Genomic DNA, 14,171 nt, shown 5'->3' on the forward strand with positions numbered 1-14,171 from the left:
ACAAATTTTTGTGCACCGGGCCTCTAGTATATTATAAAACTACATCTTATAGACTCAAATACATAGTGAGTTAACTATAAAATTGTTAGAAATTGTTAGAAAGAAGACTAAAAAATACCAAAAAAGCTATCTAAAACTAACAGTGATTATTATTATTTAAAAATGTTTTATTAATTTTAGAGAGAGAAAGGGGGTGGAGGGAGAGGGGAGAGAAAGAGAGATATAGGAGAAAGAGAGAGAGAGAAATATTTATGTGAGAGAGAAACATCGATGGGTTGCCTCCCATAAGTGCCCTGACCAGAATTGAACCTGAAACCCGGGTCTGTGCCCTGGCCAGGAAACTGGTGACCTCTTGGTGCATGGGATGATGTTCAACCAACTGAGCAACACTGGCCAAGGTGACAGTGATTATTTTGGAATGATACGATTATAAGTACTTTTTCCTTTTTATTGTATTTTCAAACTTTTCTATAATGATATATGTTGCTTTCATAATAAAAATATAAAATAAGCACTAATTAAGGTGTGTGTGTGTGTATGTGTGTGTGTGTTTGGGGGAGAAATGAGTACACTGCATACAAAGTAATTAAAAATGCTCATAAAACAATAACAAGAAGTTAAAGTTCTTATGAAAATGACCTCCCATTAATATGCACCTGAATATGCATGCATATGACTCAAATTTAAATTTGCAAACAAGTCACCTGAGAATCTTTAAAATGCAGATTATGACTCAGCCGGTCTAGGGTGGAACCAAAATGATGCATTTCTTTTAAAAAATATATATTTTTATTGATTTCAGAGAGGAAGGGGGAGAGAGGGAGAGATAGAAACATCAATGATGGGAGAAAATCATTGACTAATGCCCCCTGCACACCGCCTACTGGGGATTGAGCCCACAACCCAGGCATCTGCCCTTGACCTGAATCCAAACCAGGACCCTTCAGTCCACAGGCCGATGCTCTATCCACTGAGCCAAACCGGGTAGGGCAAGATGATGCATTTCTAAAAAGCTCCCAGGGGATTGCTGACTCTGCTGGTCCATTGACCATATGAGTAGGAAGGTATTAGATGGTAAAACAGCACTGGAAATGGAAAACAAGAACCCATAGGCCCAAGTTTGAAATAATTTTCATTAAGTCCATGTTTGGTAGGGATGGGTTGAACAATACATTTTAATAATGTATTTTCTAAAACCTTTTGCATTTTAAGAAAAACATGTTTCACCTTTCATTTTGCAACACGGAGTCAATTTCCCTTACATTCCAATGAATGGCCAATGCAGTCACTGCAAAGAAACACTGATGGAATGGTGGTAAACTATATGACGCTTCAGAATAGTAAAAAAGAGTCACCAAGCAAGACAGCCTTCCCTGGAATGGCTCTCTCTAAATGCTTCAGTCACAAAAGCTGCCCCGTGTGGCCACCCTGGTCCTGCATCTTGAGTCTTCCCTTCCTCCTGCCTCTGTTTCGCATTCTGCAGTGCACACTAGCCCAAGAAGCTGTTCTGAGCCCGTGTGCCAGCAGCATCCAGCTCTGGTGCCCTTTGCCTTTTGGAGCCATGGCAGTGACCACCGCAGTGATGGTTTATTTGCTGTATTTCCCACTTTCCCTTGGGTGATCAGTTCCCCTGGGACTGAGTCATTCTATCTTCTCTATGCGTTCTCTATCTTCTGAACCAAAATAGGACAGATGGGCCCAAGAAGGTACAAAAAAATCTTAGTGTTGGCCTAACCCTGGGAAGCCGGATCTTCCCCATTGCCTTGCACCTGCTGCATGGACACTCATCTGAGCCAATCAGAGCCAGGCTTCTGCCCTCCGACAGCTGTCATGTTTCATACCTGTACTTAGAGACTGCAACTCAGCATGTACTGTGGCAGTACTAGACGTAGGAGGAGAGAGCCAAAGCTGGGCTGTGTCCCAGATTCCTAATTATAACAGGAAATGCATGCCCTAGCCGGTTTGGCTCAGTGGATAGAGTGTCGGCCTGCACACTGAACGGTCCCAGGTTCAATTCCTGCACATGCCCGGGTTGTGGGCTTCATCCCCAGTTGGGGGCGTGCAGGAGGCAGCAGATCAATGATTCTCTCTCAACATTGATGGTTCTATCTCTCTCTCCCTCTTCCTTCCTCTCTGAAATCAATAAAAAATATATATTAAAAAAAAGGAAATGCATGAACTTTAGGAATTCATTTCCAAATGAATTTCAGCCAGTTGGTTAATTTCTATAATAAAGACAGCTGTGATTTTGATGGGGATTGTATTAAATTTATAGATCAATTTAGGGAGAATTGATAACACTATTGAATCTTCTGACCCACAAACACAATATATTTTTCCATTTATTTAGGTCTCTTTAAATTTCTTCTCTCAGTAATGTTATGTAGACTTCAGTATATAGGTTATTCATGTATTTTGTTAGATTTATCCCTAAATATTTCTTTTTTTGGATGTTATTGTAAAAGGTGTTATTTTTAAAATTTCAACTTCCAATTGTTCATTGTTAGTATATACAATAGATTTTTATATATTGATCTTATATTCGGAAACTTGCTAAGCTCACTTATTAGTTCTAGTATGGTCTTTTGTTTTTGTTTTATGGATTATGTGGGACTTATTATACAGGCCAAGGATTTGAAACTATGACCCATGGGCCAAATCTGCCTCCAACTTGTATTTTTTTATATAAAGTTTTATAGGCACACAGCCATGCCCATTCATTCATGCATTGTCTATGGCTGTTTTTGTGCTATGATGGCAGAGTTAAGTAGTTGCAACAGAAACAACACACAAAAACTAAAATACTTACTACTTGACCTTTACAGACCAAGTTTGCCAACCCTGACATAGACGATCATTTTTCTTTGGACAAGGGCAGTTTAATAACTTCTTCCTTCCCAGGCTGGATGCCTTATTTCTTTTTCCTGTCTTATGCACTGGCTAGAAATTCAGGTATAATGTTGAATAAAAGTAGTGAGAGCAGACATCTTTCTTTTGTTCCCAATCTTAGCAGAAAAGCATTCAGGCTTTCATGATGCCATATGATAATTGTAGCTGCCCTTTATCAGATTGAGAAAGTGCCCTTATCTTCCTAGTTTGTTGAGAGTTTTTTCAGGACTGAATGTTCGATTTTTTTTTTTTACATGATGTTCTGCCTCTATGGAAATGGGATAAATCCGTTTGGTGATCATATATTATCCTTCCTACATATCATTGGATTCTATTTGCTAAAATCTTATTTAGGATTTTTCCATCCATGTTCATGAGAGATATTGGCCTATAATTTTCTTGCAGTTTCTTTAATTTTAGCGTTAGGGTAATGTTGACTTTATAGAATGAGTAGGAATGCATTTGTGCTTTTCAAGTTTTTGAAGAGTTTTTGTAGACTTGCTACTATTTCGTTCCTCAGTGTTTGGTACAACTCAGCAGTGAAAGCCATCGAGGCCTGGAGTTTTCTTTGTGGGAAGATTTTAAACTGCAAATTCAGTTTCTTTATTTGATTTGAAGATGGAGACAGAGAAAATTGTTTCATTTTTTACTTTAAATATTAGAGATTGATAGGAACCATACAGTTTTCTTCCAACTCATTTTAATAATACAAAAACAACAGGGAAGTAATGAAATCATAAGGCATAAAAAGAATAGAAATTCAAAAAATTAATTTTGAATACAAATTCATTACATTCTCTTATTAGTTGTAAACACTTAAAAGCATCAGTGATGGGCCAGACACTTTTCTAAGCAATCCTATATAATAAAAGCCTAATATGCTAAGTGTCCGGTCGACCAGTCAGTCGTTCAACCAATCAAAGCATAATATGCTAATGATATGCTAAGGCCACTCAACTGTTTGCTATGACGTGCACTGACCACCAGGGAGCAGATGCTCTGACTGTTAGGTTAGGTTGTTGCTGGGGGCCGGCCGATTGGGACTGAGTGAGATGGGCCAGACACGCCCTGGAGTCCTCCCGCAGTCCCTCCCTGGCTGGCCAACCTCCCCCATCCCTCCCCAGCCCTAATCGTGCACCAGTGGGGTACCTCGGCTTGGACTGCGCCCTCTCGCAATGTTGGACCCCTCGGGGGATGTCAGAGAGTTGGTGCTTAACATAGTGCCTATCCTATCTAATAATAGAGAAACATGGTAATTAATCATAACTTCGCTCCCTTTCCCCTTGGCTAATCAGCAGGATATGCAAATTAACTGCCAACCAAGATGGCGGCCGGCAGCCACGCAGCTGAAGCGAACATGAGGCTTGCTTGCTCCAGTGACGGAGGAAGCCAAGGTTCCCCACCTGCTGCAGCCCAGCTCTGAGCTCCAGATGCAACAATGTTGCAATTATAGAAGCTAAACAAAGCCCAGATATCTGCTTTCAGCCAGCCACAGCCTCAGAGCTGGAGCCGGCTCTCAGCTCCAGTGACAGCTATAGAAGGTAAAAAAATCCCAGAAAAAAAAAAAAGAGGCTGGGAGCTTCAGTCTCCCACCAGCCTGAAAATGGCCCTCAGCCCCTCCCCCAGGCTGGCCAGGCCCCCAAGCGGGACCCCCACCCTGATCCGGATCACCCTTCAGGGCAAACCAGCTGGCCCCCACCCGTGCACCAGGCCTCTATCCTATATAGTAAAAGGGTAATATGAAAACTGGCCCTAACAGGAGATAGGCTGGGAATGACTGGTCCCTATGACACACACTGACCACCGGGGGGCAGACGCTCAATGCAGGAGCTGCTCTCTGGTGGTCAGTGCGCTCTCACAGCGGGGAGCTCTGCTCAGCCACAAGCCAGGCTGATGGCTGCCAGTACAGCGGTGGTGGGGGGAGCCTCTCCTGCCTCCTCAGCAGCGCTAAGGATGTCCAACTGCAGCTTAGGTCTGCTCCCCGAGGGCTGCCGGGCTGCCAGAGGGATGTCTGATTTCCGGCTTAGGCCCAATCCCCCAGGGAGCAGGCCTAAGCCAGCAAGTGGTCACCCCCGAGGGGTCCCAGACTGCGAGAGGGCACAGGCCGGGCTGAGGGACCCCCTACCCCCGAGTGCACAAATTTTTGTGCACTGGGCCTCTAGTCTATATATATAAAAGGCTAATATGCAAAGCATCTCCTTGGGAGTTCGATCGCTCGCTATGATGTGTGCTGACCACCAGGGGTTGGCGCAGAACAAAGGAAGGCCTCAGCTGGCAGCCGGCAGCCGGGAAAGGGAGGCCCCGGACAACAGCTGGAAGGCCCCAATCGGCCCTGATCGCCGGCCAGGCCTAGGGACCCTCCCCATGTGCGAATTTCATGCACCAGGCCTCTAGTTTAAATATATTAACTTGTTTAACCTTATCACCCATCTATAAGGTAGGTGTAGTTATTACACTGTTTTACAGGCCAGGAAACTATAGGAGGGCTAATTAGCATATTTGAAGTCACACAGCCAGTTTCAGAGCTGAGACTTGAACCCAGCCAGACCTGTTTAGTGCAAGAGTCAGGGTGCTGAACCCCAATGCCATGCCACCAGGAAGGACAGACAAGAGGCAAGAATTTTCAGTTTGAATTAAAAAAATATACATCTACACAAGCTGTTAGCAAAAGGTATATGTTAAAATCAAATGCCTTAGAAAGATAAATAAATATATGAAGAAAGAGACAAACACAATAAAAGAGTGGCAAAGTAATCAAAGTAATATACACAGCACACCGCAATAAAAGACATGACATCGACACAATAAGGAGAAATAATTAGAAACATCACAGTAAGTCATCTGCTGCCTTCTTTAAGAATTTGCATTACTAACCATCTACCTATAACAATGGGCCATGTGCCTACCTTGTCAGCACTGAATTTGTTTATAAAAAGTCACTGTTTTCTCCTTCCAGGAAACTCCTTTTCTCTATGCCATTTACCCCAAACCTTAGGCTAACGATAGGCCACCCACAAGAAGTCTGAGACAATTGCTAGCAAGCCAAGGACAAACACCAGAAGTTTGTTGACATGCAGAGGGCTGGAGGTGAAAATTTCCTCATGAAAGCCCCCTCCATCCCTTCTCCTACTACATCCACAACACCTGTCTGTTCCAGAAATCATAGAGCCTGTATCTGAGGTCCTTCAAAATGATGGGGACTGCCAGCTCCATGGCTTCTCAAATCCATCTTCATTCACCCATATTCCCTATTCCTTAAGGCCCTGCACAACCCATCTGGGTAGAATAGCCTGGTGGCCAGGGAGGGGGAACTATGTTGTACACAAGCTGGATATGCTTCAGCAATGCAGTAGCTGCTTTTCTAGTCCCCCGAGAAGAACACTGCTAGGTAGAGCAGTTGTGGAAGTCTCCTACTTCATGATATGCACAAGCAGGCTAAAACTCCCCTCCAGCAAACCTGGGGAAGCCTTGGCCATGCTTCCCCTGGAGAAAGGGGCTTCCTGCTGCCACAGACCTTGGCTGCAGGTGTACATCTCCCCACCCTCCCTTCCCTTCTGCATCACTGGGTTAAGAATTTCCACTAATACTTTTAATAAAATAGGAAATCCACTGGAGGGTCAGAAAAACTTTCTATGAATGTCTTTGATGCCACGTTGCTCTGAATACTCAGAAACAGAGCCCTCAAGAAAGCCTGGGAAGGGTCATTGACTCTGCTTAAGGTTCTTAACCTCTTTTACACTCCAGTTCACTTGAAGGACAAGACACACTCCCAACAGTAACTATGGCTTACCACGTCAATGGCTCTCACCCAGGAGAGAGGTGGGGGGCCCAAGGAGGCACGCATATTAAAATTGGGAGGGGGCAGTAAGTGCACTTGAAAGTTACCCAGGTGATAAGCAATAACCCAGGTGTGGAGGGTATATCATCAATATAGCATGCTGATGAACAGAATGGTTTAAAACAGTGGTTCTCAAAGTTAGCTACACATCAGAATCACCCAGAAGGTTTGTTAAAACACAAGAATCTGCATTTCTTAATTGATGCTGATGCTGCAGGTTTGAGCACCACTCTTGAGAATCACTGAATTAGAAGATGAACTTCCTGCCCTCGCCTGTGTTTCTCAGTGGTTGGAGTGTAGGCCTGCACACTGAAGGGTCTTGGGTTCAATTCCCAGTCAAGGGCACGTACCTGGGTTGCAGGTTCGATCCCAGCCTCAGTCAGGGCACATGTGGGAGGTAACAAATTGATGTTTGCTTCACATTGATGTTTCTCTCTCTCTCCCCTCCCTCCCTCCTGCTTTCTCTAAAAATCAATGGGGAAAAAAGAAAATGGACTCTATAGCCCACTGTCTACACCTAAATACCAGCTCTGTCACTTAGTAGCTGTGTAGGCAAGTTTATTTACTCTCTGTGCCTCAACGTTTTCATTTATAAGATGAATAGCATCATCCATCTTATAGAGTTATGATGAGAATAAGTGGCTATAAAGCATTTAGAATAGTCATTGTACATTATAGATGATATGTGAAAGCTTGTTGTTTTATTATTATCTTCTTGAAGTTCAGAGAAATGAAGAAAGATATGAAGAAAATTCAAATCAAGGCCCGGTAATAATCTGCAATGAAGCAATAACATTTAAAATTCAGGGAGAATCCATTTTGGATTGCTACTCTTTTATCACTCTCTTAATCATTATGATTAACGAGACTTGAAATTATAATCAGTTACTATAATTTTGAAAAATATACCGTGTGGACAATTTTTATGACTGAGGCGGACTTCTAATGAATAAATCTATCTTACTAACTAGGCTCGGAAGCACCACTAATAAAAGCATTACTGCCACCTGGTGGCAGCATACCAAAATTGTTGGCAATAGCACCAAGGAAAATTAATCAGCATCTTTAAGACTGAACTTGCAAACGTAAAGCTCATCAGTTGGAATGTCACAAATGAGGAAAAGGTAACACTGGTTTGGAGAGAAGGGTGAAAGGGGACCTGTGTTTCTCAGTCCTGTTGTTGGTGCCGATGATGAGACCAAGGTACAACCTACCTTTCTAGGTCAGCTCACAGTTCCAGTCTTTCCCACCCCGTGGGGGGGGGGGGGGGGGGTATGGCTTAATACAAACCAGAGGTTGGGGAGGGAGGGACTTGGAGCTGATGAAGAACACGCACCAGGATGAAGGAGGCCGACAGCCTGGCAGAGAGGCTGTTTTCGGGAGAGAGGGTGGTCATGGCTCCTGCTGGTTGTCTTCAAAGCACCCTCTACACTCTATCCAGAGCTTACTTAGAGCTTTAAATGATGCTTAATTAGTAGGGAAAGTGGTCTTCATTTTGGGGGATGAGTTGCATTCCCAGGGGGAACTGGGCCTCTCCTGACCTCCCACACTTGAACAGAGCCAGCCAGCTGTGTGTCACAAGGCCCCTAGAACCCTCATCATAATGACCTTGGAACATGGGAGTTCTCAGCTTCAAAGGTAAGACACATCCAGGAGCCATGGGGACTAAACCTACCAGTCATCTAGGAAAACCGCAGTACCTACAGGAGGTTGGGATTAAGACATGCAGACCATGTCCTGGGGTGTGCTGGGGTGGTCAGGGAGGGCTTCCTGGCAGAGGTGGGCCAGGAAGCCTTTCTCTCTATCTCTGGCTCTCCCATCTCTAGAGTCCCTTCATTTGTTATCCCACAAGACCAGGACTCAAACCTGGAGAACACCTAGAATTGGAGCTTCAGATTTCTTCAGTGCAACTTCCAGACATTCAGAATCAGGGCATCTGGGCTGGGGCCTGGGAACTATACTTTGAAAAGCTTCTGGGTAACTACAATTCAGTATTTAAATGGTAGCTCCAGAGGGTAGACACCAGTTTAATTTACCTTTATATCCAGAGCACTTAAGAAAGTGCCTGAGTGACTGAATGAATGACTTAACTGAATGGAAAAATAAACGAAGCTCTCAGATCTCACCTTCTCTGTGTGTATTACAGAGATTTCTATACGGAGCCCTGAGTTCCTTCCGACCAGGGTCAATGTCTGATTCTTTTGTACTTTTCCGGCCGCCTGGCACTGGGCTGGTGCTCAATATTTGTTGAATGACCCTGGGGAGTCGGCTCCTCTTGGCTTCAACATCACCAGTTCTCCACCTTAAGCATCACTTGCATTTCTACTCAGGTCCTGGCCGTGCAAGTCATCTGGCTCTAAAGTCTCCTTAACTGTTGGGCGATGACAGTAATTAGACCAACCAAATTTGAATCAGGAGCTTGGAGTTGGAATTTGGACTCTGACCTCAAATTTGGATGCTTCTCCCTCCTTAGCTATGGGTCCCCCAGCCATGACATCAGAAGGTGTCAGCCTCTGGCTTTCACATTCCTATTGACATCATGAATCAGCGTCCATATGGAAGTCTCCAGTGGACACAATTGTCTCTTTACTGTCCTATCCTGAAAGTTTGTGGCACTGCATGAGGCCTTTTACATAAAAATGCTGTATCTCTGCCTCCCTCCGCTACCCCGTCCCAACCCAGGGAAGCATTATCGCCTCTTCCCCTTCATCTGCTGCCCCCAGGTCTTCACGGAGCAGGAGGTGAAGTGGCTTTGAGTAGGGAGGAGGTGGAGAAAGGACAGGACCACCTCCCACACAGGGTGCCTTCATTCTAAGGTCTCAAGAAGCGTCCAAAGCCAATGTCCAGAGCAGGAGGCGAGGAATGGGCATTACTTGCCATTTAGGATGATCTATGCCTCTGTTCTACCACATGAACTATGTTGACAACTGAGAATTAACTGCAACGAATCCTAAGAAGCTGAGGATCAGACAGGGAGCTGGAAAATCTGAGTGCCAAATCCAATGTGGCTTCTAAAATGAACATGATGGACATAGATCATCTACTGAATTTCCGTTCACCTCTGGCTCCTTCTCTGCAAACTTTAGATAATAACTCTGCCCCAAGTTAGTCAGTGCAGTTTGGTCATGTTACAAAAGCCTCAGAGCAACCACGTGGAGGCTTAATACTCAAACAGGGCTGCAGACACTGCGTGAAGCAAGAGGGTTTCTGATTCCCTTTCTCCCTTTTCTGGTTCTTACAAGGGGTTTACACACATCAATTTCATTTCCTCCAGGGCTGAGTGGTCCTTAACAGGTCCTTTTATTTGCAAAATTGTTCTAATTCTTTAGATTCCCCTATATTACTTTTCTTTTATGCATTACCCCCTCTCTGATGGGAATCCAGTTTTTTGCTTTAAATTTCTGTACATGGGGATTTTTAGGGTGCAAGAATCCCAGGTTTAAAAACATTACTTTGCTATTACAGTGTGGATCAAGGCAGGAGAGAGCTAGAATTTGCATTAAGGAAATCCTGGGAGGGAGAAGCCCCCCGGCGTTGCCTGCTCTGAGGAGTGTGACTGTGCATTGGGGTGTGGTGGTGAGGCCGCAGGGCTGACTTGGAAGGTGCCTGGGGGAGCCCCTCTCATCCTCAGGAGTTCAGTGTTCATGTTCTGAGAAAAACCCAGATTAAAATTCTGATTCTGTCTCCCACCAACCATGTGACTTGGTCTCACCTTTTGGGAGGCACAGTCTTTTCACCCCTGCTGGGCTGCAGAAGAGTGGGCCTTGGACCAGGAACTATTTCTCACTGATAGGAGCCTTCACAGCCTGTGCTGGGCTTAGGGCCTTGTGTGGGAATGTCTTTCTCTGCTCCAGATTCAATGTGTGCTCCTTTATTCTACTTAAGTGTGTGTGTCATATGACACCTGGCAAGCCCACTGCCGTGTCTGCTCCTGTGGGGGGAGGGAGTGGGGTCCTTCATCTGCAGCGTGAGTGGGGCCGGAGGGTAAGCAGACTGTCACCTGTGTCAGCTGTGGGACGAGACCGCTGGCATGGGGACCAAAGCCCACGATTGAAGCTGATCCTGTTCTGTCCCTTCTCCATGTAGTAAAACATTGTTCCCACCAGTGCCTGGATGAGTCATGTCTTCTTGACAACTACGACACCAGTGAGCCATGCAGTGGGTTGACAATCTGGGATGCAGCCCCTGGTGCAGGCATTGCTGTGCTATTGGTGCCCCACCATGCAATGCGGCTCCGCCCTAGAAGGGTGGCAACAGGTGTCATTTGCTTGATACCGTCTCTTAACTTTCTGAGTCTCAGTGTCCTCATATGTTGATAATGCCTCATGGAACTGAAGAGTGAGTGAGGCAGTGTGTGTGTGTGTGTGTGTGTGTGTGTGTGAAGAGCCCGGCGGAGGCCTGGAGAACAGGGGACACTCAATGCATGGGAGAAACTATGAACCTCAGCATCACCAAGACATATCCACAAAATCTCTATGAACTACCCAGGAACCAAGGTTCTGCCTGCCTCCGCGGGGCTTGCAGTAACATCAGTGCGAGGTTCAAAGCTCATCTGCGGTTTCTCTGCATTTCTCCAGGAACTTAGGCCAGGATCACCACAAAAGCAGGATGAGGCCGTTGTTAGAAACTGAGTTCCCTCCTGTTCCCTTCATGTCGGCACAACATGACACGTTATCAGTTATCAGTGAGCCCCCTTCAAAGGACGCCTACCCACGACAGTCTAAGTCTGGGGCACTTAGTTCTAGGTGTAAATCCCGTGCTTTCCGATTTCATTTCTTTCTTTTTTTTTTTAATATATTTTATTGATTTTTTACAGAGAGGAAGGGAGAGGGATAGAGAGCCAGAAACATCAATGAGAGAGAAACATTGATCAGCTGCCTCCTGCACGCCCCCCACTGGGGATGTGCCCGCAACCAAGGTACATGCCCTTGACCGGAATCAAACCCGGGACCCTTGAGTCCGCAGGCCGACGCTCTATCCACTGGGCCAAACCGGTTCTGGCCCGATTTCATTTCATAGAGAAGTGCCAACGACCATCTGTGCCAAAGCCACGCTTTCCTCTTTGGCTCTCACTGTGGGAGCCAGGACCAGTTTAGATTCGGCAGCAGGTTTTCCTCCCTCACCCCTCTGAGCTCGGCGTCTCTGACGATGCGGGAGACAGCCTCACATCATGTGTCACCAGCGGGAGAGGAGCGGAGATGCGGGCTGGAGACAGCTTTCTTCTGAGCGTGAGGTAGTTGGAATTCCCCAGAGCAACAGCCAGCCCAGTCACCCTGAGTCCCCTGAGCTAGTTGGAGTGCCACTGGGTTTTAGTTGCTGCGTTTTGGACCATCTCCATCATCTTAGGACGCTCTCACTTGCTCCACACTTCCCCTCTGTCACCTCCCACCCAGCTGTCATGGACACCAGAAATAACTCAAAGAAGCAATTCTGAGAAGAAGCCACCACAGTCAGCAAAAGGGAGGCGCTCAGCTGAGGCTGCACCTCCACAAGCTCCCTCCTGCTCTGAAAGGACTCCCTCCCTCAGCCCAGGCTCCTGGGGAACCACCATGTGTGTGGCTCTGACTCTCACCGAGCCCAGCCTGAGTCTTTACTGCTGTCATGTCTACTGCTTATTTGGCCGTCAGAAGCCCCCTCTTGTCCCAACCACAGCTACCTTCTGTAGGGCATTTGCTATAGACCCCAGGTGAGGTGCTTTCCATATGCCAGTGCCAACCCTGACCACTCTGGAAGGGAACAGAAGGTCACAGAGGTTGCATTACTTACTCGGGATCACTTAGCCAGTAAGTAGGGGAGCCAGTAACCTCCTAGCTCAACCGAGCTTTGCCACTAGCCAGGCTGCCTCTGTATCACATGGAGCTGCCTCTGGAGTCCTGTTGGCAGAAATGGGCACTTCCAACCCTTGCTGCCTCAGGGGACTGTGATCCGCCCAGCAGGGAGGAGGGAGTTTGCTATAACTCCTTCTCCAGATAGTCAAGGAGTTGTTCAGTCCCAACCAGAACAAGTGGTGATGGTCGGAAGAGGGAGAGGGGAAGTGTAACAACCGAGCTGATAACGAGGACGGAAAGCGTGAAATGGAGAGGGAAACGGACAAGAAAGTCCAGCGAACTCCAGGGACTGTTAATGGAGAGAAATACTGTGGCTAATTACATCTCTGAAGGCTATCTGTTCCAAAATGAATTTTTAGTGAAAAATTAATGTATTTTCCCTGCTACTTACATCGGAGAAGGAAAGACTGAACAGAGTCTCCCAGCACAGCGAGGGCAGCCGTGGTGTCCAGGGCCACCTCTGACCATGTCACCTGAGTCGCTTTCTTGCAGCCTCATCTCTAGGGAGCTACGAAGCAGGCCTCTCAGGGAAGCCACAGAGCAAGCCATGGGACCTCGCACGCCTGGGCTCCGGGAGCATCAGTGCCTCCCGGGGAAGGGCACAGTCATTTTCCTCTGCCCCCCCCCCTTGGTTCCCACAGGGAGTCTTGGATCTTAAATCCAGGGGGGTAAAGCTTTTTGTCTGAAATGAATGCTTGTCTCCAACAAGCCAAACTGACCTGTTTGAAGTGTGGGTTTTTGGGGGTAATGAGACCCATTCTCCCCTCTTTCCAGGATGATCTCTATAAGATCCAAGTCTTACAAGTTATTTGTTGTGTGATCCAGACTCCATTTTCTTATCTGTAAAATGGGGTAATGATACTACTTCATAGTATTGTTGTGAGGTTTAAATATGTCTAAAGTGCTTAGCATAGTGTTTGGCACAGTTGTCTGTGTTGTCATTTGCTCCAGAACACATTCAGGTTAAGCTTGAACCCACAAGAAACTCTCTCTTGGGATCCTCCAGCCTCAGGCAGCCCCTCTCACCTGCTGCGGCCTCCTGGGCCAGGCAGTTAGGACAACTGGGACAGAGTGATCCCCGAGGCTGCTGCTGACCCTTGACCTCAGATGGCTGTTTGGTCAAGGGCCCCCATTCCACCCTCCAATGCAGATGAGGCAGCAAGGCCAGGCCAGCAGGAGGCTCCTTCAGATGAAGAACAAGTGGCCAAGATACTCAAGAGCTCCCAGCACCCATCCCACATGGCCTCGGGCACAGGTATCTCTGCACAGTGCTCATATGCCATCACTCATTCTCCTACATCAAAGTTCCATATTGATACATAACATCCCTCAAATTTAGGAGTACACAAGCACCCCTAAAATGCAGGACCACATGCTTCAGTATTCATTTTTAAACAGATTCAGATCCACAGAAACACCAGCACCCCACCAATGTGCATATAAACATCTATCTATCTATCTATCTATCATCTATCTATCTATCTATCTATCTATCTATCTATCTATCTATCTAAAGAGGTAATATGCAAATTAGGCTGGGACACCATAATGGTCACGGCTAGATCAGGAGAAGGGACCAGGCATGGGCCCAGAGCCTGAGAGAACAACAGACAGGG

General features: G+C 46.2%; 1 protein-coding gene across 2 annotated transcripts in view; it reads right to left on the bottom strand.

Annotated features, from left to right (window-relative positions):
- The window catches only part of TBC1D21 (TBC1 domain family, member 21), a 16,731-nt gene extending 8,532 nt beyond the window's left edge, over positions 1 to 8,199 (bottom strand). The window contains exon 1 of one of the 2 annotated variants that reach the window (XM_005882801.2): positions 8,064 to 8,199. In XM_005882801.2, coding sequence (XP_005882863.1) covers positions 8,064 to 8,123 — 60 coding nt within the window. In that variant the 5' untranslated portion in view covers positions 8,124 to 8,199. The remainder of the gene's footprint in view (positions 1 to 8,063) is intronic. The other variant, XM_014530400.1, reaches the window with a different exon arrangement.
- Positions 8,200 to 14,171: the final 5,972 nt, after the last annotated feature.

Source organism: Myotis brandtii, unplaced genomic scaffold (assembly GCF_000412655.1).
Source record: "Myotis brandtii unplaced genomic scaffold, ASM41265v1 scaffold74, whole genome shotgun sequence".
Lineage (NCBI taxonomy): Eukaryota > Metazoa > Chordata > Mammalia > Chiroptera > Vespertilionidae > Myotis > Myotis brandtii.